The 26,186-nt window shown below is 37.2% G+C and overlaps 1 protein-coding gene across 1 annotated transcript in view; it reads right to left on the reverse strand.

Moving 5' to 3' along the window:
* Positions 1 to 946: 946 nt before the first annotated feature.
* LOC131938481 (protein amalgam-like) overlaps positions 947 to 26,186 on the reverse strand; it is a 30,678-nt gene continuing 5,438 nt past the window's right edge. Inside the window, exons 4-6 of the mRNA XM_059296537.1 lie at positions 3,575 to 3,598; positions 2,098 to 2,203; positions 947 to 1,052 (exon numbers count right to left, since the gene is read on the reverse strand). Coding sequence (XP_059152520.1) covers positions 947 to 1,052; positions 2,098 to 2,203; positions 3,575 to 3,598 — 236 coding nt within the window. The remainder of the gene's footprint in view (positions 1,053 to 2,097; positions 2,204 to 3,574; positions 3,599 to 26,186) is intronic.

Consider the following 26,186-nt stretch of genomic DNA (forward strand, 5'->3'; position numbering starts at 1 on the left):
AGACGAAACTACAGCAGCAAGCAGCAGAAGGCTGTACAGCAGCCGTCAGCAACGACGGTACAGGTAGAAACCAGCAGTATACCAAACAGCGGCACACGACAGTTCACCAACCAGCAGCTTCCAAAATTTATGTCGATAAACATAAATGACAGCGTGTAGTTACAGACAGATAATTTCCAGAAATGGCAGCGTCTAAATGCTGGAGAATCGTGACCCGGTAGATGTCAACTTGTTACAATCTTGAACTCTGGTATTCTTGTACCTAAACGTTTCGCTTCCTCGTCCCTGTACATTAATTACCGCGAATACGAAGGTTTTGTACGCATAAAGAATGTTCGTTTTATTGCATACTTTATGTAAACGGTTGGCAATGGAATATTTAAATCAAGATTTTTTAAAATGAGTTTTGCACCCACCTACTCACCCTCATCACAGACGCCACAGAATGTTTGATAACCCTCATTCCACCCAAACTGACGAAGCACTTTAGCCTACCTCACCTCCAAATTGTAATGTTTTTTTTAAAATATAGAATCATAGAATGTTTTACTAAAATATAAATAGGGCCCGATCAAAATAGGTGAAGTACAATTTATCAATTTTTTTAGTAAAAATTCGCAAAAGGACAATTTTAATTGTTATTTTTTAAATTTTTAATTATAACATTGCACACTTTATTAACTCATACCCCTCTGGCTACTCATCTTAACAAACGTCCGACCCCCCCCCCCCCCCTTCTCTACCCAGGAGTGTGACGTCATGCTTGGACGAACCATAAGGCTTTTTATAACAGTTGTTTAGGCTTAAAGTGAAGACATCTTACAAAGTTAATGACTTTATAAATAGCAGTCATTTAAACCAAAATAACGATCTGGTTACTATTTCTGTGCGAATGTTTTTGCAGACACAAAAATTTCATACGGTTCGAGATATCAAAAACAAATTATTAAACGTGATCGCCTGCTAGACACGATGGAATCTGCAACACTTCCTGTTCTGGCATTTCTCTACCAGAATCGTCTGCTAGCACTTCATGGGATCCCAGGGGACGCCTGCAGACGAATTTTAAACTTAATGACATAGACTTGTTGCCAAGTCGACTGGCAATTTTTTTTTACTTATGATGGATAATACATCCGAATCGGAGGCATTTCATTTCGCATTTTTGAGAGTTATTTCAATTTTATAGCTGTAAATATTAAAATGAAAGTCCAAAGTTTGGTTTAAAGGATAGCTATTACATAATATTATGATATATTTTAAAAAAAACTCCATGAGAACACAACGAATGAAACATTTAATTAAATATTTTTGGAGTCCACTCAAAAATAAAATAGGAATTTATTTTTATGGTCAGCTTAATTATTGACAATTATATATTTAAAAAACTAAAACTGCATTTAAATTGTTACATACTGCTGTGATAATCATAATTTCAAAAATAAATTTGAATAATTGTATACTACTTGGCAACGGGATATATTTTATACAATGGGAAATTATAATAAGTGTATAACATTTCGGAAATAAAATTGAAAAATAATTATAACTGTAGAAATTTTCAATCAAGTGCCAATTTTTTTCAAAATGGTTGAAATAATTAACGAAATAGGTGACGTAATTCGAAGCTCGTGACGTTGAACAAATTACTTTACCATATATGTGACGTAATTCATTATGACGGCTGTAACCAAGTTTTTGATGTAGTCGTTACCATAGTGATACATACGTCACAGCAACAGTGACTTAGTTATATTTACTTTACAACAACTGTGACGTAGTACTGGCTACGTCACAAATCTCTGACGTAGTACGTATTGAACCCTGTAGTAGAAGTTCCTCTTCACATATATTGTCAGATCGTGCACGTATTTATTTTTAATCATTTTTGTTACCTCACGTTCTATTGGTGGTTTTCTTATAATCAAGCGCGTTGATTGGTTAACACGAACTGATGAGGTAGCAAGCCGGTGATCCGATGACACGAGCAAAGGGAAGCAATGCTGTTTTCATAAGCTGATCACCGCTCCACTGCTGGTAGGTGAACGGCCTGATTGGGGTTAATAGGTGCAAGCTGGGGATGTAATCAAACCTTACCTGAACCAGTCGATCTCCTCAGGTGTGTACCCCACACCTGTAGCGTTGCAGACCAGCCGGATCTTCTCGTTCTCGTTGACAAAAGACGTGCCCGAGATTTGGATATCTGTGGACAATGGATAGGGGAATTTGATCAACCTCATGAAGTGTGGGGCGGGGGAGGTGGTGTGGGGGTTAGACGACATAGAGAGAGGTGGGAAGCGAGGTGGTTGGGTGGAGGTGAGTTTGGACCGACTTGTGGTGAGGGTGGGGTGTTAAAATTTTGCTTAATTAATTAATTAATTACTTCACCACATTTATAATTTTTTGGTTGGTTCGATGTGCCAGCAATCTAGCGATACAAAAAATTTGAACTTCGTTATCAAATCACCTAAGCTAACGGCAGGGTGTAGATTCTTTAAACTTCGTTATCAAACCACCTAATTTAACGACAGGCTGTAGATTTTAAATTACCAAAAATAAAACAAAAAGGAACTTTTCAGACTTTCTTCAGCACCAGAGTCCGTTGACTCACCTCCACGCTAAAATGCCACGCTTCCACTCCCCGCACTCAGAGTATGAGATATGAGGTTAATGTTAATGTACTTCGTATCTCTAGAACATATAGGCTTAAACTAACATATTTTACAACAACTGTTTTTCATATTAACGCGCTTGTCTTTACTATGTCGAGTATCAATCAACTAATCTACTTAGATGGTGTGTGCAGAAAATCTGTGACGCTAAAGTTTTCACATTCTGATTACGGTGAAGTCTAAAACTGAAATTCGCGTTAAATTGTTCTTGAGTTTACTAAGAACTCGCTCATTGTTTATTACATAAAAATATTATTTGCTCCTTATAACACCTATAAACATATCAAGACAACGGACGCCATTGAGTGCATACTCACAACAATCAACACTTTTGACATTTATCGCCATAAAAAAATTGATTAAGACCTTACATTTTTACCGCAAAAGTAACATACTAAATCTCTTGCAAGAATGATAACTCTTAAATTCTTACACGTCTGATAACTAAAATATCTTGGAAGATGGGTAATTTTTTTACAAGCAAGTAAATTTACATACATGCATGTCAAAACCAGATGGTAAACAAAACAAAAAAAAATATGAAGCGTATGCACTTATCTTCTCATATGCTAAACTAATCACTGGATGGGTATGGGTGGGTTGGGGAGGGTTATTATATAGTGGGTGGATGATACACGTAATTATAACGAAAGAGGGGGGGGGGGGGACATTTTTGTAAAAAAAAAATTGGTATATTTTCCAAAATTCGGTGCTGATAATAGAACTCTAATGAGTTCTAGTCGTATTGATGGGAATGCACTCAAAGGTTAATAGGTGTAAGTATTATATTTAACATGTTAGATTGTAAGTTATTGGCTAATGCTAACGGGTTAGTGTTAGTGTACATGACTTGGAAGCTACGTGGCAGAGGTTCGAATCCAATCAAGATAAAATATACTTACTGGGTTTCTGGACCACCGGAGGCTCTGGGTGAAGAAGGCAAAAAAAAAATTTGGTTAAAATTATAAGGTGAAGGGTTTAGACGTGTATAGGGGAGGTGTTAGGTAGACAGAGAATTAGAGGTGTCACACAGGTATAGGTGTTAGAGAATTAGAGGTGTCATATTGGAAGAGGAGTCTCACAGGTACAGGTGTTAGAAAATTAGAGGTGTCATATTGGAAGAGGAGTCACACAGGTACAGGTGTTAGGTCAAATGTGTCAGGTAGATAGATGTATAGGAAAATAATAGTTGACAAAGATTAAAATTATAAGGGGAGGGTGAAGGGGCTTGAAATTATAGTGGGAGGTGTTATGTAACAAGCTAGAGGCGTCACACATGTGGAGGGATCACACAGGGGGAGAGGTCACAATGATAGTCACAAGTGTCAAGCAGATAGAGGAGTCAGGCAAGTGCAGGTGTCAGGCCGGTAGGGTGTCAGGAAGGAGAGGAGTCAGGGAGTTAGACAGGTAGGTGTATCAGGCAGCTAGAGGAGTCAGACATGTAGGTGACTCGGGTAGATAGATGTCAGGCAAGTAGAGGAGTCAGGCAAGTAGAGGAGTCATGCATGTTGTGGAGTCAGGCAAGTAGACTTGTCAGGCAAGTAGAGGAGTCAGACAAGTAGAGGAGTCTGGCAAGTAGAGGAGTCAGGAAGGTAGAGGAGTCGAGCAAGTAGAGAAGTCAGGCAAATAGATGAGTCAGGCAAGTAGAGGAGTCAGGCATGTTGTGGAGTCAGGCTAGTAGACTTGTCAGGCAGGTAGTGGAATCTAGAGGTGCTATACAACACACTATTTGGAATTAGGTATCAGACAGGTAGAGGTCCTACTGGTGCAAGTGTTACAGATTGAGTTGTCACAGTAAGACATTAGACAGACACGCTTGAGGACTATTCAGACAGATTTAGACAGACAATTGGCAGGCTGATGTGCTAGACAGACAGGTAAACATGGTAGGTAGATTGTCAGGTAGAGGGGAGGTCAATGGTGTGTGACGGTGTTACAAAGGTACGAGCGAGAAGGATAAATACAAACACGTGAAGCAACATAGACTACAGCTGGAGGCTGAGTAACATGCACTAATGTTAACTGAGGTCAACTTAGGTCAACTTAGGTCAACTTAGGTCAACTCAGGTCAACTTATGTCAACTATTGTCAACTAATGTCAATTTATGTCAACGTATGTCAACTAAGGTAAACTATTATCAACTTATGCCGATTAACCTTCTAATGTAAACTATTAACCACTAATGTCAATTCATGTACCTAATTTCAACTTAGAGCAGCGTATATAAACGTATGTCGACTTCAATCAGCTTAATGTCCATTATGTCAACTAAAGTAAATTAATACCAATAATGTCCACTGATGTCAAGGAATGTCAACTAATGTAACCAGTAATGTCATAATGTCAACAACTACCCATTAGAATATTATTCTATGATATTTTCGAACTCTATTTTTAGATTTACTTTTACTTTTTAATAAAGACCAGTGTTAGATTTTCCTTGACAAACTGGTTTGGGTTTATAGAGTCTTTGTAAATTTAGTGGCCATTAAAACGAGTTATAGTTACATCTACAGTTGCTGAACTCTACTGCAACTAAACATTTTATCATACACATTTAAAATCTTCAATATTTTATACAGAGCAAAAAGGACAAAAAAATCTAATATAAAATCTTAACTAACAATTCTCGTTATAACTTTACCTATTACTATTAACAAATGTAGCAATAGTTTTATCTATATAAAATCTTTAAATTTGTATCAGTGTTTTGCTAAACAAAGATCGTATACACAGATCAACCATAGTTTAATTAAAAAATTTAAAATTCTGTTTTAAAAATGACCTAGCAAATGTTTAGCAAACAAGTTTAAAACAACTAAGACAATATACATAATGTTTCGACTTGCAGAATGTATCTTAAATTCCAACTGTAATTTTAACTCAAAATTGGAAGAACGTTTTATGTAACTAACAAAATCTACCTAACGTTTAAGGAGCAAAATATATCTATGTTTTAACTAACAAAATCTGTCTAACTAAAGTCTATCTAATGTTATCTAACAAAAACTATCTGTTGTACTAAAAATCTATCTATTGTTTTAGCTAACTAAACTATCTGTTGTAGGCCTACTGAAAATCTATCTAACATGTTAGCTAACACAACTAAACTACTGCAGACGACAACAAAGTAACTGTACTTTCTAGCTAAAATTTCTAGCATCATGCAGCACGATTGTTAACATGCACTTCACGTTTGCTTGTTTGGCATTCAAAGCCTCTGTTCTGTGACGTATAACTTCCATTATGACGTCAACAAATTACTAAACCATCTGTATGACGTAATTTTGATGACGCCATTACGAAAAATAAAAAATAAAAATATTAACACTTAAAATTAAAAACAGGAAGTGTTGATGTAAATGAAACAGTCCAAACAACTGCGATGTAAATTGTGAGGGTTGGAAAAAATCCTACCAGAATAAAAAGCCAGTAAAGATGGTATCATAATTCATTTAACTCTTCATTTACAAAAAAACGTTACGCCGGCTGAAAATAATTCTTTTTATTTGATCTAATTTAGGATTCTCGTTGCCTTCTATGTGATAAGACATCTGGAATTTTTTTTTTGTTTTTAAATATATTTCTCGCTTCACCCCCTTTCTCGCACACTCTTTCCACCTTTTTTATTCAACAAGTTGTGAGAAAATAAATGAAATGAAATTCTTTTTTTTATGCTTATTGATTTTGGGGACAATATTTTGTGGTAGTCTAGTGGTAGCTGGGGAAATAAAGTCAGGCGAGTGGTGGTTGGTTTTCTAGATGTACTCTCTATGTGGGTTTATATGATTTTTTTAAATGTAGTCAAGGACGGCTGGTTCAAGTGGGACAATATCGAGGTTAGTGTCCCCGTTGCTTATAATATAAGTTTATATATATATATATATATATATATATATATATATATATATATATATATATATATATATATATATATATATATTGAAAGGCAATAGTAAATGGGTTCCAATGATGTAACTGATTTCATACTATACTAAACTATACTCAGGTCCATATCTTCAGATGGGCCAAGAAATCTATCTTATAACACTGGCAGACGACCAATAAAAGTTGTCACATCACACTCGCAGACGACCAAGGGGATCAACTGACGTCATCTAACCACGTCAGATGGCCACTACAAACACTGACAGTCCCAGCACTGACCTATCGCCGATGACAACCTATGACCTCACTGAATATATTTTTAGATCAAGATTTCAAAACAATTATTTTAAGACCAAACAGGCTCTTCAGTTTGAGCAGAAACAAGCAGACAATGAGAGGAACACAGCAGACGATGGATGGAACACAAGCAGACGACAGACACTCTCAAGTGGCTGTAAAGAGCCAGATGACTTTTTGAAATTTTTCCATCAGATCGAAACCTAGCATTGCGACCTTTAACCCACACAGTCAGTCAAGAGTAATGAAGTTTGTTGCATCCCAATTTAAACCTATTTGATTGTTGACTCAAATGTCGTGTAGGACAAGGGTGGATGTCTGCAGTAAACAAGACAATCATTAGACGATATAGTGAACCTTGGCAGTATGAGTTAACTGTAGCTACGAAATGTCAAGTTTATATAGAACGACAAGAATGTAGATAAAGTCAAGTGCGGTGAATCTTAATTAAATCTTAGCTAAGCTTTTAATGACATCAACTTTTAATTAACTCAATGCTGGAGTTGTTCTCTACTTGTACAGTTAAAGTACTTCAAGTAGTAGGATCAACATCAAGGGGAAGCTAATGCATTAAGGTTTACGTTTAGTCGTTAAAATAAAAGAGCTAATAATAGTGCGCTTAAATTTTAAGTGAGTTATAGCAGCTCTTCTCAAGGAATTAAAATAAAATATGATGCATGATAATGCCAGCTATTCTAAAACTAAAATGGCAGGAGATTTTATACACAAACAACGAACAAAGAACCAAATAAATCAGACTCTATGGGTGATTCAAGCAGCATAAGTTGGTATGCTAAATTAACATTTTTGAGGAAATCTGCACAGCGTTAAACAAAAATAGCATACCATTCTAGTTAAACCCTGATTAATTAGGTTTCTACTGTTCATGCTAAGTTAGCGAGTACAGAGATTATGTGAGAAGCTCATAGCCAACTAGTTTTACTTTTATCGAATGAGTCAGGTACCCATCAGAGCTGGGTGGACTAGTCAGGTACCCATTTGAACTGGGTGGACTAGAGTCAGGGACCCATTTGTACTGGGCGGACCATCAGAGCTGGGTGGACTATTGCCTTCAGTCCACGAACTGTGTGCTCAACAGTATAACCCCCCCTCTCCCTATTATTAATGCTTATATTGTAAATGCACTGACGCTGAAAATATAAATATATAATGGGGTTCGCCATATCATAACAGACGACCTTTAAATTGATAGGCGATACCGACTAGCCATCTCGTATTTAGCATTTATCAAAAGCGGCGCGGACAAAAACCCTGTCACCGGAGTTGTCCCGAGTAAATCTGATGATGGTTGAACTCTCAACACAGCCAGGAGGAGATAACTCCTAAATTATGCATCGCTGTAGGAAAGAGTTACCCGGGCCAAGAGAACTCACACCAACGGGCGGCCGTCATATGAAATGGCCATCTCGACAAGGGTTTGACAACAAGGGCAAGCGGGTAGATCAGCTAGGACTCAATGAATTCAGACTGCTGAAATCTACTCGCCCGTATTGTCTATACGAATGTAATATTCATAAGGTCTTATAGAGCGCACACATACACAGATGTATTATTCATGTGGTTTTATAGACCGCACATAAACACACATACACACAATTTTACCACGCACACAAAAAAACACAACTATTTCCTGGCTAGGTATCCGAATGTTATTTTAAAGATCGTTTGATTAGAATTCTGGAGCCAACGCTAAAATGCAAATAGTTTGGCACTAAACTTGGCACCGGATTAGTTTTGGTGAAGTATGCAAATATCAGTAGATAGTCCATAAATTCTCTCTCATCTGTCAAACTTTGAATCGTTACATCGTCTAGACTTTTTTGCAACGATCAGTCTTTGGCTATGATCGATTCTGTTTCTACAAGCTAGAATCTATATACTATACCAAAGTCTATAAACTTTATTCGACATATTAAAGTCTATCGACTGTATTCTACTTATCAAAGTGTAGGCCTATAAGCTGTATTCTACATACCAAAGTCTATAAACTGAATTCTACATACCAAACTATATTAATTGTATTCTACTTATCAAAGCCTATAAATAGGTTTATCGATCTGTCTCTGCAAGCTAATTATTGAGTATCTAAGCTGATTAAATTGAACCAGTTGGTTAATACACCTAACTGTGTCGATATTCACACGACATTGATATGTGCATAATTTCACAAATATGATATTCAAGTTGTGCCCATAGTCGCCAATATCACAAACATGATATTCAAGATGTGCCTATAGTTGCCAAGATCAAAATGTGGAAATTCAAGATGTGCATAGTATAGTTGCCAGAATATATATTTTGATATCCATAAAACTGTCACAAATATGATATTTTAAAGCCCATATAATGGTCACAAAGATGAAATTCAAGATTCCCATAAAGTTACATCAACGATGCTATTAAAAACAAAATATCGAACAGTCTTGTTTGCTTATTTATTCACGTTGATCTTGTCACTCGATGATTGTCCCAGGTTTATATATTAGATAAAGATTGATGATTGTTTGAAAACTATCATTATATTAAAAATTAATGATTTAAAATTTAAATTATTTAATATTTCAAATTGTTTTATATTTTTGGGAAAGTTGATGACAGATGAGATGAAGACTAAAAATCAATATTTCTGATTGTTCAAAATCGGCCATGTCCATCTCTAAAATTCAACTTCAACTTTTTACCCGCTGAATTCTAAAAGGAATATTTTTGTGTCCATAAAAATGTAAATAATATGCAAATGGGATGGGTTCAGTTTTTCTAAGCAAAATTGTTAAATTTTTAGCAGCTTTAAAGTTGTAATTGTCGGATTACAAAACAATCCATGATTTGTGTGTTGGTTTCTGATGGATTTGTCTATTGTTGTATCTGTATATTTTATCAATGCTTGTATTAATGTGTTGTATTCATTCTTGTATTAATGTGTTGAATAATGCTTGTATCGATGTGTTGAATTAATGATTGTATCAATTTGTTAAATTAATAATTGTATCAATTTGTTGAATTGATGCTTGTATCAATTTGCTGTATTAACTATATTTAATTATAATTAATGCTTAAATCTCTCTGTTGTATTGATAATCTAATTAGTGTATGTTGTTGTCTCATATTAATAATTGTATCTGTTCTTTTCTTTACATTATATACTATTTAATCAGCTACCTTTTTCAAAAACTGTATATGTAAGTTTTATTAAAGATCTTGTCTTTATATCAATAAATAAAGAATCATTTACAGAATGAGCTTGTCGCGTTGTTCGTGCCAAAGTCACATGGGGCAGTTGAAGTAGATTTCATTAGTTTCATTGACCTCGACATATGAAGGGATAGCGTGGTAAGCACTAAGCCCAGCCTTCTTAATTTTCCATAACGTGAGTTGGGTACCCATAACGACAGACTTGAACCCTGATATACTTGACGCTTTCGGGTTTGCAGTCTAGCGCCCTACCAGAGTTTCTTCCAGGCATCTTTTCGGGGGGGGGGGGGGCTTTGTGGATGGACAGTAAGAATTGTGGATTGGTAATACGAAAGGTATATAGGCAATATATAGAATATTGATGAGGAAAGACCAAACCACACAACATAAACTTATGACTAATATGTTTGTTGAAATGTACGTAGATATAACCATAACTACGTGATGGAATGCCTTATACTGTTTATACATATATACTTATTTCTTCAGCATCTAATACATCATCGTGTGATACACGTATGCTTATTTAAGCATTAATACAAGTTAATTTTTTTAAAACGTTTCTTTTTTGTGTGTGTCTGTTTTCTTAAGATATTTTCATGAGATTTCTCCCACGCGTTTTATTTTTTTCCGGTGACTTTTTTTTTTTCTCCGCTTGCTTTGCTTGCTATCCTAGCACTGTACAGCGTAAGCAGCTGTTCGTCTTAACGTAGCCCGACTTTGATAAGTTTCAAGTTTATTCAACTGCCGGTAACTATTTTAATCAGTGGTATACTTGTTTTTTCCTTTAGTGCACGTCTCCTCGTCGTTATGTTTCGATGATAAACTTATCTGTTCGCTGGAAGTTTGAATGGAGATAATATTTGCTGTTGATTTTTTTGTATGAAGTTTGAAACATTTGTACACGATATTGCAAACAACAGACAAGAACTAAAACACCATATCCATAACAACACATCAACATGATGACACATATGACGATATAACTGAAACAACACACTTTTAACACCACAACAATGACACCATAACCAGAGCACTACGTCTATAACATCACAACTATAACACCATAACTAAAACAGCATATCCATAACAACACATCCATAAGGTGACATATGAAGATATAACTGAAACAACACACCCATAACACCGCAACCATGACACCATAACCAAAGCACCACGTCCATAACACCACAAATGTCACACCATAACAAAAACAACACAACACACCCATAACACCACACCTATTATACCATAACTAAAACAACATCCTAACACCACAACCTTCATAGAACAGCTACGACACCACATCAACCACACCATAACCTTACCACCACACCTACTGCTGTATTACGACCATTACAACCCCTCCTTTTAAGTATCCCACTACCAGAACCATATTAGATACAAAAATGTCGCTCTAATTATAGCCGGACTGTCCCACAATAAGGAACAACATGACGTCATACGAGTGACTAGTTAGGCAATGACCTTCAGAAAATGTGAGCTAAAGCATGAGAATAAAACAATACATTCTGTTCACGTAATGTTTCCTACATAAACTTAATCTTCCGTCTTTGTTGGATACATGTAAAAATATGTATAGTCTTTGTAATTCATCCCGCTCGGGGAGGGGGGGGGGATAAAAATACATGCATATGTATAACGCAGGCTAATCGTATTTCTGTTGGAAGAGAATACATTGTATATATTTATAAAAGGGGATTGCCTAGTGTTTTAGACTCAAATATCATAATCCATTGAGTGCAATAGCACATACAAAATATATAAACGTCATACAAATTGGACATATAAACATCACATAGAAACCATTTGATTTAAATATCACATACATGAATAGCATACAAACGCGACATACAAATATAAAATACAAATCACATACAAACTACATACAAAACTGACGATATACCTCACAAACATCACATTTTACCACCCACAAACATAAAAGACCAGTAATCCGATACATGTGTATCACTTTATGTAAAACTTGATATTTGATACGTGTAACACTAGATATTTGATACAATTAACGCCATCGATTCATGTTCTTACAGCTGAAACATTGTAGCCGTCTTCACAACAGCGGGGATTAAAGCTCTTGTTACGTAACCAGATAAGCCGTCCGTTAAAATAATCCTAGCTATCCACCATAAATATGGTTTTAGTTTCAATAGAGACATCTCAACATATTGGCAATATTTCAGCGCTTTGTACATTTTTCAGGGGGAAAACCAAGTAGGAATAATCTTTAAAAAAGTAATGTTTTAGGTTTGGGGTGTGAGCCTTAAAGTCATAGTGCTTGAAAAGGAATAAAGTTCAGTTTAAGACGAGAAGGATCTTAATGCAGGTGAAGTAGAGTTGATCAGTTTATGACATCATCAAGTGGAGAGATTGTGTGGACTGCGCTATGCCAGACGCCATAACTATCCCAGTTTTTGAGTCTGGTAATAGTAAAAGCTGGTAGGTAATCCAGGGAACCAAGCGAACACATACACATAATGTTACTGGCGTTTACTGGATGACCACATGACCACAAACTACTAAATTTAACTGACCACATGATCACAACCTCCCCAGTATAACTGACCACATGACAACAACCTCCCCAGTTTAACTGACCACATGACCACAACCTCCCTAGTCCTACTGACCACATGACCACAACCTCCCCAGTTTAACTGACCACATGACCACAACCTCCCTAGTCCTACTGACCACATGACCACAACCTCCCCAGTTTAACTGACCACATGACCACAACCTCCCCAGTTTAACTGACCACATGACCACAACCTCCCTAGTCCTACTGACCACATGACCACAACCTCCCCAGTTTAACTGACCACATGACCACAACCTCCCTAGTCCTACTGACCTCATGACCACAACCTCACTAGTCCTACTGACCACATGACCACAACCTCCCCAGTTTAACTGACCACATGACCACAACCTCCCCAGTTTAACAAAATGACCACAACCTCCCTAGTTTAACTGACCACATGACCACAACCTCCCCAGTTTAACTGACCACATGACCACAACCTCCCCAGTTTAACTGACCACATGACCACAACCTCACTAGTTTAACTGACCACATGACCACAACCTCCCCGGCTAAATTAACCACATGACCACAACCACCCCAACTTAACCACACGACCACAACCTCCCCAGCTGCATCGACCACATGACCACAACCTCACTAGTTTAACTGACCACGTGACCACAACCTCCCCAGTTTAACTGACCACATGACCACAACCTCCCCAGTTTAACTGACCACATGACCACAACCTCCCCAGTTTAACTGACCACATGACCACAACCTCCCCAGTTTAACTGACCACATGACCACAACCTCCCCAGTTTAACTGACCACATGACCACAACCTCCCCAGTTTAACTGACCACATGACCACAACCTCCCTAGTTTAACTGATCACACGACCACAACCTCCCCAGTTTAACTGACCACATGACCACAACCACCCCAACTTAACCACACGACCACAACCTCCCCAGCTGCACCGACCACGTGACCACAACCTACCAGCACCCAAGATAAATTAGTTGTTTGTCCATCTTTGGGTGAAACCCTCATATCCGGCCCCCGCTTTATCTTTGGTACTCATTGATTTCTCCACGCAAATAGGCCCAGGGGACATCACTTCGATTTCATCTTCGACTTAAGCTGAATGCGCAAATGAATAATTGACTCCTTCCGGCCGAAATAGCCCGTATATTCACACGATGGCCGACTAGGATCACGCCTTCCTACAAGGTACAATCACGTTTAGATCTATGATCACGCTTAGCTACATAATAAAAATCACGTTTAGACATAGGATCACACCTAATTACATTGTAAAAATCACGTTTAGATCTGGGAACACACCTAACCACATTTTTTTTTAAATTTGTTTAGACCTAGGATCACATGGTACATTGTAAAGATCATTTCAAGACTTATAATCAGGTGATATATTGTAAAATTACGTTTAGATGTGGGATCACGTATTGCATTGTAGAATGTATATCGAAATCTAGATCAGATGGCACTTTATAAAAATCACGTTTGGAATTAGGATCACGGCATACATGGTAAAAAATCAAGTCTACTTCGAGGATCACGTTGATCACGTCCACCTACATTGTAATAAAAAAAAAACCTCAACCAGAAAAAAGCGTGCGGATTTTTTAAAAAATCTGATTAATTAACGAATATTGATGGTGTGCTATTTACTGAACGACCTGCAGTTCGATCAAGAAAATTATACCATGCACACGTAAACTTCCAATAATTATGCTTTCATGTCCCTGTGATCTTAACTAATGACAATTTTAAAATTAGTCTTCGTACGATACATCAGCTAACATATGAGTTTAAAGCTTGAAGCAGAAGGTACATAGAGCATGCCTAAGTAAACATAGTTATAAAGTAACTCAACACCCTGTATATTATGTTGATGAATGGAAAAGCATATGTCCACATACTCTGGTGGAAGGTTACATAGACATCGGTCTTAGGAGCAACTGTCAATATTGTACGGTGACGTGGTTGAGTGGTTGAGTGTATAGAAAGTAGCCAGATCTAAGGGAGTCCACGAGTCGACTCAGCTAAAATGTGTACCGGCCTAGGTTGGGGAACTTAAAGGAAGCATAGCATTATTTCTGACAACAGACTGCTGCCCAAAATATATTTTAATTACCTAGGTTATACATAAACTCTACTTCCTCAGCGCTTTAGACCGTAAATTCTGAAATGTAATGTAAAGCGCCAACTTTTCAAAGGGCGGCTATTATTTTTCAAGGGCGGTAATTTAAAAAAGAATTTTTAGCAACAGGCGTCATTTTATGCTTTCAATGGCGGCATTTATGTTTTTCAAGGGCGGCATATTTTCAAGCACCACAGTTAAAGCAAACTTTATTCTTTTCTATAATTTAAAGTGGTATTTTGTACCCCATATAAACTGAGTCATATAGCACTCACCTCGACAGTACAATTGTCGAACATGTGGGGCTTCAACTGAGTTGCCACTGTCTAAAAATAGCAGTTCAACTAAAAACGAAGCCAAGAAAATGCGTATATAGCTTCTACACCACAATACTGACTCAAACCAAGAGGTGATCTTAACCACATGAGAATATTTACGAAAGCATTTTCTTAATCAACTGAGATTCTAAACACAATGATAATCTAAACCAAAACAGAATCTCAAAAGTGAAAATCTAAACCAAATAAGAATCTCAGAAAAAAATGTGAATATAAACCAAAGTTTAGTTTTGTTTGGTGGAATAATTCGAATGTTTCAGTTTGGTTTAATAACTCAAGTGTTTACTTCAGTGGACTAATTCGAGTGTTTGTGTGTTTAACTCAACGTTTGCCATATTTTCGATTTTCAGTCAAGTCAACAAACATAATAAATATTTGTTTACAGATTTCTGAATTCTGTCTGCTGTGAACTCTGACCCCGAGAGTGTACGCCCACTCCACATAATCTCCGCTACCTTAACAAAATATTTCGTTTCAGTTGGCGCAACCTTTTTTATTTATCCCAGAACGCCCAGGTTACCGTGACATGTAAGTCTCTAAAAGACAATTTTCAGACAAACTATGCTGAAAATGTTTAACATCTAAAAGGCTGAGATATAACTTAAAAGACAAAAACAGATCCGTGAAACATCCATAAGTTTTAAAAGATTGTTGATAATCGAATCAAATTTTAATAAAAGGTAAATACAGTTTTAAAATTGGTTTACGAGTATAAATATTTCTATTTCTGAAGTGAAAAAACGAGCTAAAATAAATTTCAAGAAACGCCTCAATTACGTTCCTTTAACTTTATTCTTACTTAATTACTGAGCTGAGATAGAATGTTCAGACCTGCATGACGTGCCTGTTAAAATATTTATTTCTGTGAATTAACGAACAACACTTAAACACTTGCGTCTAGCTTTAAATTCATACAAAAGGTTTGAACTCTTTGATGTTTAAAAACACAAAATTACGAGCATAAACTCATGCTTCCATCGTAAAGTCAAGAAATGTTGAACAAGTGCCACATAGCACTCACACACATTCATAAATTTAATTACTCATAGAGCACGTGTTTCATCTTCCATGACATATCAAATTATTTTTGTTATAAATCGCAAAACCTCGACCCCCCCCCCCCACAAAGTGACCATGACCCGACACCCAAATCTCACTGACACTTCGAAATGTGACATAACCACCCCACCCCCTTCCACCCACATTTGACCGATATCCCCATAAAAATAGCATGAACCACATTGGTCAAGAACGTGACGTCATGTAACAACTTGATTCAACAACAAACCTCATTGGTCAGTAATGACCACCTCAATGTAATTGCACTATCTTGGGACCCGGAAGTTGACGCAACTATTGAACATCCTCTCCCCACAAGACTTTTAATGAAACCACGACCCAATCAAATGTAAGTTGTACTCACCCTATGCACACTAAAACCTCGTGTATATGTATAAAACACCAACACGCACGCGCAACAAATCTCCTCCCCCCCCCCCCCAGAAATATCCACCTCTATACACACCACCACAACAGCACCAGCCAAAGGTTAGCCTCTCTAAATTTCTTATTCCTTTATCATCGCAGAAATCTGAGCTTCAATTAACTTTCTATTTAAACGCTTTCTCGGCTAATAGAATAGCCAAATTTTTGCATCAAAGCTAATGCGTCTAAAATGTTGAAAGAAATATATATAAGGCGACGCTATCCGCAGAAAATTTCAATTCTTGAGGGTATGGCGAGTGTTTTTTTTTTTAGATTTTGAGTTTCAGAATTACGGTCAATGTGATATGGGAAGAGTTTCTTGTTCAAACTTGATATTTCCGGTTCCTAAGTGTTGACACTGTCTAGGCTAATATTGACACAATAAATGAACGACAGACAATCTTTTCAGAAGGTAATAATTTCTGGGAGTGTGTGGCAGAAGTCAGAGAAATTGTCCTGTCGAGATAACATGCGTGGTCAGACGATTAATAATGGTGTGACGTCACAAATCTTTGGGATGTGGGGAGGGGGGGGGAGTATCGCAATGTTACCTGGCAGTGGTTAGGAATGTGGGCGTGATTTTAATCACGTGGTTTGAGTAGAGCAGAAAAAGCGTCCACCTCTGCACATACACATATAAATATGGGGGCGGTACACTTCTGTTCTTATCACATACACATATAAATATGGGGGCGGTACACTTCTCATCACATACACATATAAAGATGGGAACGGTACACTTCTGTTCTTATCACATACACATATAAATATGGGGGCGGTACACTTCTCTCAATCACATACACATATAAATATGGGGGCGGTACACTTCTCATCACATACACATATAAATATAGGAGGGGTACACTTCTCATCACATACACATACAAATATGGGAGCGGTACACTTCTCTCCATCACATACACATATAAATATGGGGGCGGTACACTTCTCTCAATCACATACACATATAAATATGGGGGCGGTACACTTCTGTTCTTATCACATACACATATAAATATGGGGGCGGTACACTTCTCTCAATCACATACACATATAAAGATGGGAACGGTACACTTCTCTCAATCACATACACATATAAATATGGTGCGGTACACTTCTGTTCTTATCACATACACATATAAATATGGGGGCGGTACACTTCTCATCACATACACATATAAAGATGGGAACGGTACACTTCTGTTCTTATCACATACACATATAAATATGGGGGCGGTACACTTCTCTCAATCACATACACATATAAATATGGGGGCGGTACACTTCTCATCACATACACATATAAAGATGGGAACGGTACACTTCTGTTCTTATCACATACACATATAAATATGGGGGCGGTACACTTCTCATCACATACACATATAAATATGGGGGCGGTACACTTCTCTCCATCACATACACATATAAATATGGGGGCGGTACACTTCTGTTCTTATCACATACACATATAAATATGGTGCGGTACACTTCTGTTCTTATCACATACACATATAAATATGGGGGCGGTACACTTCTCTCAATCACATACACATATAAATATGGGGGCGGTACACTTCTGTTCTTATCACATACACATATAAATATGGGAGCGGTACACTTCTGTTCTTATCACATACACATATAAATATGGGGGCGGTACACTTCTCATCACATACACATATAAATATGGGGGCGGTACACTTCTGTTCTTATCACATACACATATAAATATGGGGGCGGTACACTTCTGTTCTTATCACATACACATATAAATATGGGGGCGGTACACTTCTGTTCTTATCACATACACATATAAATATGGGGGCGGTACACTTCTCATCACATACACATATAAATATGGGGGCGGTACACTTCTGTTCTTATCACATACACATATAAATATGGGGGCGGTACACTTCTCTCAATCACATACACATATAAATATGGGGGCGGTACACTTCTGTTCTTATCACATACACATATAAATATGGGGGCGGTACACTTCTCATCACATACACATATAAATATGGGAGCGGTACACTTCTCATCACATACACATATAAATATGGGAGCGGTACACTTCTGTTATTATGATATGCACATATAAATATGGGAGCGGTACACTTCTCTCCATCATATACACATATAAATATGGGAGCAGTACACTTCTCATCACATACACATATAAATATAGGAGGGGTACACTCCTCATCACATACACATATAAATATGGGAGCGGTACACTTGGCCTCTAATCACATACACATATAAATATGGGAGCGGTACACGTGTCCCCTCATCACATATATACGAATATATGAGCTACCAAACCAGCCTTTGTTTGTATACATATACATAATTATGTAAATAGTTAAGTCCACTTCCTGGTTCCAAGGCAATAATGAGAGTCATTACACCTCATTGGTTATTGCTGACCAATGAGGGTTGTTGTTGCATCAAGTTGTTACATGACGTCACGTCTTTGACCGATGGGGTAGAGAGCAAGCCCCGGTGGAGCAGGAAATTGAGAAAAGATGGCGGAGACCATAGGCTGAGGACACTGGTCACAAGTTTTACAAGACAAGACATATGGGATACACAAGGATTACCAGACAAGACATATGGGAGACACAAGGATTACCAGACAAGACATATGGGAGACACAAGGATTACCAGACAAGACATATGGGAGACACAAGGATTACCAGACAAGACATATGGGAGACACAAGGATTACCAGACAAGACATATGGGAGACACAAGGATTACCAAGATATCTTAGATATTTTAAAATATCTTTAGCTAAATTACCTTTGCCCCGCTTTGGGATTGAAAAGGCCAAGAAGAAGAAAAATATGTTAAAGTAGTTCTGGACATGTGGACATATTTTTCGTGACCTTTTATATACAAAAATATTTTTTTTATTATTAGGGAACTAATCTGCTTTTTTTAAAAAAAAATTTGATTCCCTATAGCAGCTCATGGTTGAACTACTCTAAATATATTTCTAGGTTTAAAAATGAGTCTGGGAAATAAAAAAAGTTATCGGGACAGATATATGGGCAGCTAACGATGTTTCATCCTCTGCTAGACTCGACTAAAAAGCTGAAAAAACACCTCGCCAAACTAAGAGTTATGGCCGCTCTCTCAAGCAAACCATCTTGACTAGAGTATTATGTAAGGTGGCCTCAGGGGCAGCTACTCCCGTTTTTTAAGCAACTCGTGCCAATGGAAGAAAGCTTTTTATTTTTCAAGACCCGTCTTGAGTAGGGTAAAGCTTTTAGATCGTGAGGTCCTGGTATGTGGATCTAGTTAAGTTATGGCTTAGTGCTTTATTCAAGTGCTCATTATCACAACTACAGGATAATTAATTTAATTTTTTTTCGGGTCTACTATAGGGTGGCTGAAACTTGATATCATTTTTGTCCAAATTACCTCGGCGATTCGGGTCGTTAAGTGATGTAGGGTTGTCTAGACATTGTTAATTACAACTAGAGCTGGTATTAGTAGACATTGTTAATTACAACTATAGCTGGTAGTAGTTTTATAACAACGATAATTAATTCCAAGTAGAATTTTAAAATTTAAGTTTCGGTTACTGCTATATCTAGTTTCTATAGTGTAAGTTGTGCTATATTACGTCAGTAGGACTGGCGACTTCACATCACAACCCAAAAACAATTATCTAAGACATAATGACGCAAAGAGACTAACAAATGTGGTTTGTATTTATTTTTTTTAAGTTAGGTAGTTGTTTTTTTTCGATAAGTTTATTCTGAGATAATTACATTTGGTAAATTCTATTCCGAATTATTCCATCATGGAAGACAAAATTGACATTATATTTGAGTGTGTTAGCATTCCTCACAAATAACGACAAGGAAGTTAATTTAACTGGCTTCTGGTTTAACCAGCTTCATAAGAGAAGAGTGTTAGTCCACATTCAAGCCTGTTGTAAACTGTCCCCTGATTGGCTGCTTAACTTCCTCAAGCACCAATGGTATTGAGGCTTACCTCGTGAAGCCGTCTAGACGTAAAACACCACGAACTTCTAGTTAATCAAAGACAGGAGTGTAGGCAGCGCTAGTCCCACTCAGAATTCCTGGTGGTCTTACAAAGATGGCACCATGTTCCGTTACAGCATCCCAAATTATATGGACGGGGGGGGGGGGGGGAGGTGTATATTTTCTTAAGAAATCGTGTTTGCATTCTTCACACGGATAAGACTTAATTATGGGATATTTTTGGAAAATCAATTTCTTGGGAGCTTGAAACAAAATGTGTTTATTATCTGTTTTTTATGTAAATACTGTTAGGGCTCCCCACACGGCTGTGTTTATTTACATCTAACAATGCTGTTTAATATCAGGGTTAAGGTTTGGATTAAGGAAAGGGTCAAATATAGATACACGGATTAGCATTGAGGTCAAGGCTAGGCTTACCATGAAGGTCAGAGATGTAGTTAGTTCAAGGGTTAAGGGTAGCAATACAAGAAAAACCGTAGCGTCGATGCTACTTGCTGGCCTAATTGTTTCTTAAATAACTATATCTACGATGTAGAAAGTATTTAGCCTTTCTTTTTTCAGTTTTGGGGGAAGGGGTGGGCTAGATGCATATAAATATATATGTTGTATGGGCTAATCCTTCACGTTCTTCTGGCAATGTGACGATATCCATACAAATATACAGTAAGAAATGTTTAGAACTCAACAACTTACATACAAACACGCAAAAAATTTGATAGCTTTTGATAGCCTTACAGTTTCCCATAATTTTGTTTTCAAAGTAATTTTTCGGGTGGGGGAGGGGGTGGGGTGGAAGCCCTATCTTCCTAGCCACACCTTTGTTCAGCCTGTGCTAGCATTTATCGGTTATTTTATATATATATATATATATATATATATATATATATATATATATATATATATATATATATATATATATATATATAAGAAATATAAATTACAAAACAGAAATAAAGAAAAAATAAATCATTGTGCTCGATCCGCAGTTATTCTCTAGTCTATTTGATCGTCAAGAAAATGCATTTACCACTGTAGTTATTTTTCTAGAAACCTTTGAATCAATACACGTGAAACTCTGAGGCTATACCGTGTGTATAAAACGATAACTATGTATAACTCGTAACATTGGGAGTAGCATGTCTCAATGTACTGAAAATCTGACTCGATATGCTGAAAAACGGACTCGATACTAATTTCGTGACTAGATACTGTTTTGTATCCCTCAATACACTGGGCGACTATGTTTCGATACGTTGAAAAACTTTATATCGATACATTGTGTCTACATTGATATGACAGGCAGAGATGAATCGATGCCTATTGTTTAACTCAGCACTGTAACTTAAACAGCTGGAACTCTGTGTTCATACATGGGCCACTGTCACGCTTCATTGGGCATTATACATGGACAAACTAGAACTATAACCGGGTATACTTGCAGAGTTTCTTCTAGGCATCTCTTCGGCGAAGACCGCCCCCCCCCCCCCCGAAAATATCAAGTGCCCCCCCCCCCCCCCCACACACCCCGGAGAAAAAAGTCTGGAAGAAACACTGTTAACTTGGCACTACGATTTGATGAATCAGGCACTAGAACTTGATACATCCTTGGGCTTCCTAACTTGAGCCACTGGGCATTATAACTTTAAGAACGGGGCACTATAATTAGAAAAACTTGGCACCTGAATGTGGAACACTGTGCATTATAATTAGATAAACTAGGCATTATAAGTTGTTGAAATAGGCGTATTAACTTTATACACTAGGCACTATAACTAGAAAATTGGGCATTATAACTCGATCGACTTGGCATCTCTTGTTTTGACAAAAACACACCATGAGCTTATCATGGGTTAAGCTCCTTGATAAATCACATAAAAAATCAACGCGGCAAGGGAGATTACCATATTTTTCTACATGGTTAATTAAGGCGCTTGCATGCTTACATAAAAAATCTAAAACGCATCCTACTTGGGATAATTTTCCAGTGGCTTAACGTATGACATGTTTGGGTTATCTTATCGAATAGGTTTAATAACCCGTGATAGTTTTTGGTTTAATTAAATCAGATCTCGCAGTATGAGGTGGCGCGAGATTTGACGAGAGCTGCCCAACCATTGAGAACATAAAGTGTGATAATACAGGCGAGATTTGGGGCGTGTCTTCTTTTTGCCCTCCGGATATTTCGATAGGGTAATCGAGAATAATATCGAGGGTTTTTAATTCCTGGTATCGATATTTGTTGCAGGGATAGTGTAGGGTTATAATGCGTCCTGGTGTCGGAAATAAGGTTTGAGTCAGGTTTAGGGTAAGGACTAGGGGCAGTATCGTTGGTTAAAGTTATGGTTAGGTTTAGGTGTAGGGTAATCGTTAGTTTCCGGGAGAGTAAGGACTTGGGTCTGAATTAAGATTAGGTTCAAGGATATAGGCTTTACTCAGAATTAATGATATGTCAAGTGTTAGGACCTTAGATAAGGTTTAGGTTATGATTGGTATTATGGGAGTGAAACAAAACAATAGCTATGATCGACCTATCAACCTTTACAAGTACCATTTTTTAAAAATAAGCGGATACATTTTGAAAAACAATTGATTAATTAATTAGTTATTTTAACATAACAAATATTAAAACTACAACATATTGGATATGACGTTATAGGTTACTAAAAAAAAATTAAATCGCAAACACTAACCCTAACCGCGAACACTTGATTCATTAACAAGTGTAAATATTGTTTGAATTTACTGGAGCAATTTTTAAAAATCCGATTTTTTGTGTGCTGTTCAGATCTCGGCCCCAGCGGGTTTTCCCGTTTCGCTGTGAAGTGCGCACGTAGATGGATGTGTGCTCTTTGAAACCGATTCATCCATCACACCGTTCGCGTCCTTCAGAACTTCTTAATTCTGTACAAACACCATATGGAGGGACGCTGATAATGCTGGTGGGAATAGGAGAAAGTTTGAGAAATTGGATGCGGTAACGCCCAGTTTAGGGAGAATTTATATTCGTTTTTTTTCTGTGAAATTTGTGGTCGATTTCTTGAAACAGACAAATGAACGATTGGGTTTTTAAAAATATGTAAACCTAAGTAAGACGATACGGAATAGTAGTGTTTTTGTGACGATATTTGAGTTTGGATTAATTTGTATTATCGTTTCGGTCAAAGTTATAATTGGAAGTTGAAAATACGTTTTTTGCTCAAGAGGCTGATGAAGTAGAGTCCATCTGTTTCAATAACATCGGCATGTGATGGATAGTGTGGCCAGCACTATGCTTAGCTGCATTTATTTCTTTGACATAAGACAGGTACCCATCTGAGCTGGGTGAACTGAGGGACATCCTACGGACTTAAGCCCGGGATTCAAACTCAAGACTTTCGGGTTAGTAGTCGTAAACGACCTAAGTTTAGCCTTATAAATTTAGCGATGTTCAGGTTAGTGTTAGAGTTAGAGTAACGCCTAGGATAAAGGTAAAAGTTAGTGTTAGGATTACATAAAATACTACCTAAACCTAAGCCTAAGCCTAAACCTAAGCCTAAATCTGACCTACGGGTCTCTTGAAATAAATTAAAACAAAATGCACAAAGCTGACTGCGCCAGGGGTGGCGGTATCGATTACGACTAAACAGCTGATGTATTCGAAATGGATTTCGCCCGTTTTAACAAATCCGGATTTCCAAGCAATCTATCGTCTGAATGTTTACTCTAGCTTGAGTGATTAGCCCCGTCTGTTGGTACGGCTGAGTGCCTTGTTTAGCCATGCGTATCACGTTTAATTCTCTCATTTCTTACCTCCATTACTCCATGCGTAATTGCCTTTCGATATTTGATAGAAGTAAAATATTTTGAAAACATTTTTATCCTTAACTTTTAGTGATATTCATTGAGGTTAATTTTTAAAATTCCAGAAAAAGTTCTAGTCTGATAACCGGAAGTTGGATTGATTTGATCTTGTGGTGCATCTTGTCTGTCAAGTGCATGGATAGCTTAGAGCATTTAGTTTGTTCTAGAACATTTTCGTTCGAGAGTATTTAGCATATTCTAGCACATATAAAGCGTTCCATTTCAAAAAGAAAAAATACGGCATTTTAAACGTATAGGAAGGTTATTTATTCATCATCATCTTTTCCCGTTCGTGTTGAAGACACATGAAGCAGATAAAGTAGAGCTCATCTGTTTCAGGGATTTTGGCTTATGAAGAGATAGTGGGGTCAGCTCTATGCCCAACTGCCTTTGTATTCCCTAACCTGAGTTAGGTACCCATCATAACTGGGTTGATTCAGGGACGTATTACTGTTTTAACCGGGATTTAAACACGAGACTTTCGGGTTGGAAGGACTAACTAGGCCACGCCGTCCCTTATTTCTTATATCATCTTATATAATTTCATCTTATATTTAGAAAACAACCATTGAGTTCATTACTAAAAGTGTTCATGTGGTCCAATAGCTTAACACTAATGATATTTATCATTACGTAACTTGACATTTTTTGTGGAGTTACTTCAAACAATTTTTCAAATTACAAGAAACAAACGTCCATGTCACTTATTTAATCTTACGTTATGTTAAGATAGTGATGTCACTTTTAAGGATAGTGACGTCATGTTTAATATATTTAAGTGACCCTTACGACATTGACGTCATCAGCGTTGTAAGACTAACTTAACAGTGCGAGAGTTTTTCAACTTTGACCTCAGAAACTACGTCATCGAACTCCTAGTGCAACGAGTTATCCAATTATTTTTTCCGTTAGATAACTAGAAAATGTAAATCCCTTAGAACAAAGGGCACATCAATTCCGATCACCGGGGCATAAAAACCACGTGACCGCACGGCCGGTGCCGGAATTCTATCAGACATTTATTTACCCCGGCCGTTGTGTTGTTTGTGAAGAGCGAACCCACCAGAGGCTCTACATTATTTCATCTTCCCGGTAAATAGAAATGCTAATTGTCTCTGTGAAAGGGCCATTTCTGAATATCATTGTCCAAATGTCAGATCAAATGTCACCTTCGCAAATGACATGACACTGACATTTGGGTGCATGCGATGATGCCATCTCATCATATTCACTGGCCTCTTGTCACAGCCCTACAACGGCCTTGACCTACACGTGAGTGCGATTCGGAAAATCGCTTACTTTAGGCGTTTTATTTATGCGAGTTGTAATTTATTTTCTTTTCCTGTATTAACTTATAACGCCAAACATAACACCAGAAACAAAGAGCGTGAATAACTCTAAAATTATCATTGTACTTCTATTAACTAAAGTGTTGTTTATTTTTTTTTTATTTACTATTTTGCAACGTACGCTAGTATCTACGTTGGGATACAATCTGCATACTGTATTTATTTTTGTCTGAAACGACTAAATCACATAATATTGTTTTACTAATATTGTTACCCTAACTATAATCCGGGGATTAAACTTACATGTCATTTAATCTAATCCTGACACTAAGCCTAATCCCACTCCTGATCAAAACTTCTTGCAATACAGTAGGTGAAACACGTTTGATTCTTCACCGC

This window comes from Physella acuta, unplaced genomic scaffold, assembly GCF_028476545.2.
Source record: "Physella acuta isolate Inbredline_101_S28 unplaced genomic scaffold, ASM2847654v3 ptg000245l, whole genome shotgun sequence".
Classification (NCBI taxonomy): domain Eukaryota; kingdom Metazoa; phylum Mollusca; class Gastropoda; family Physidae; genus Physella; species Physella acuta.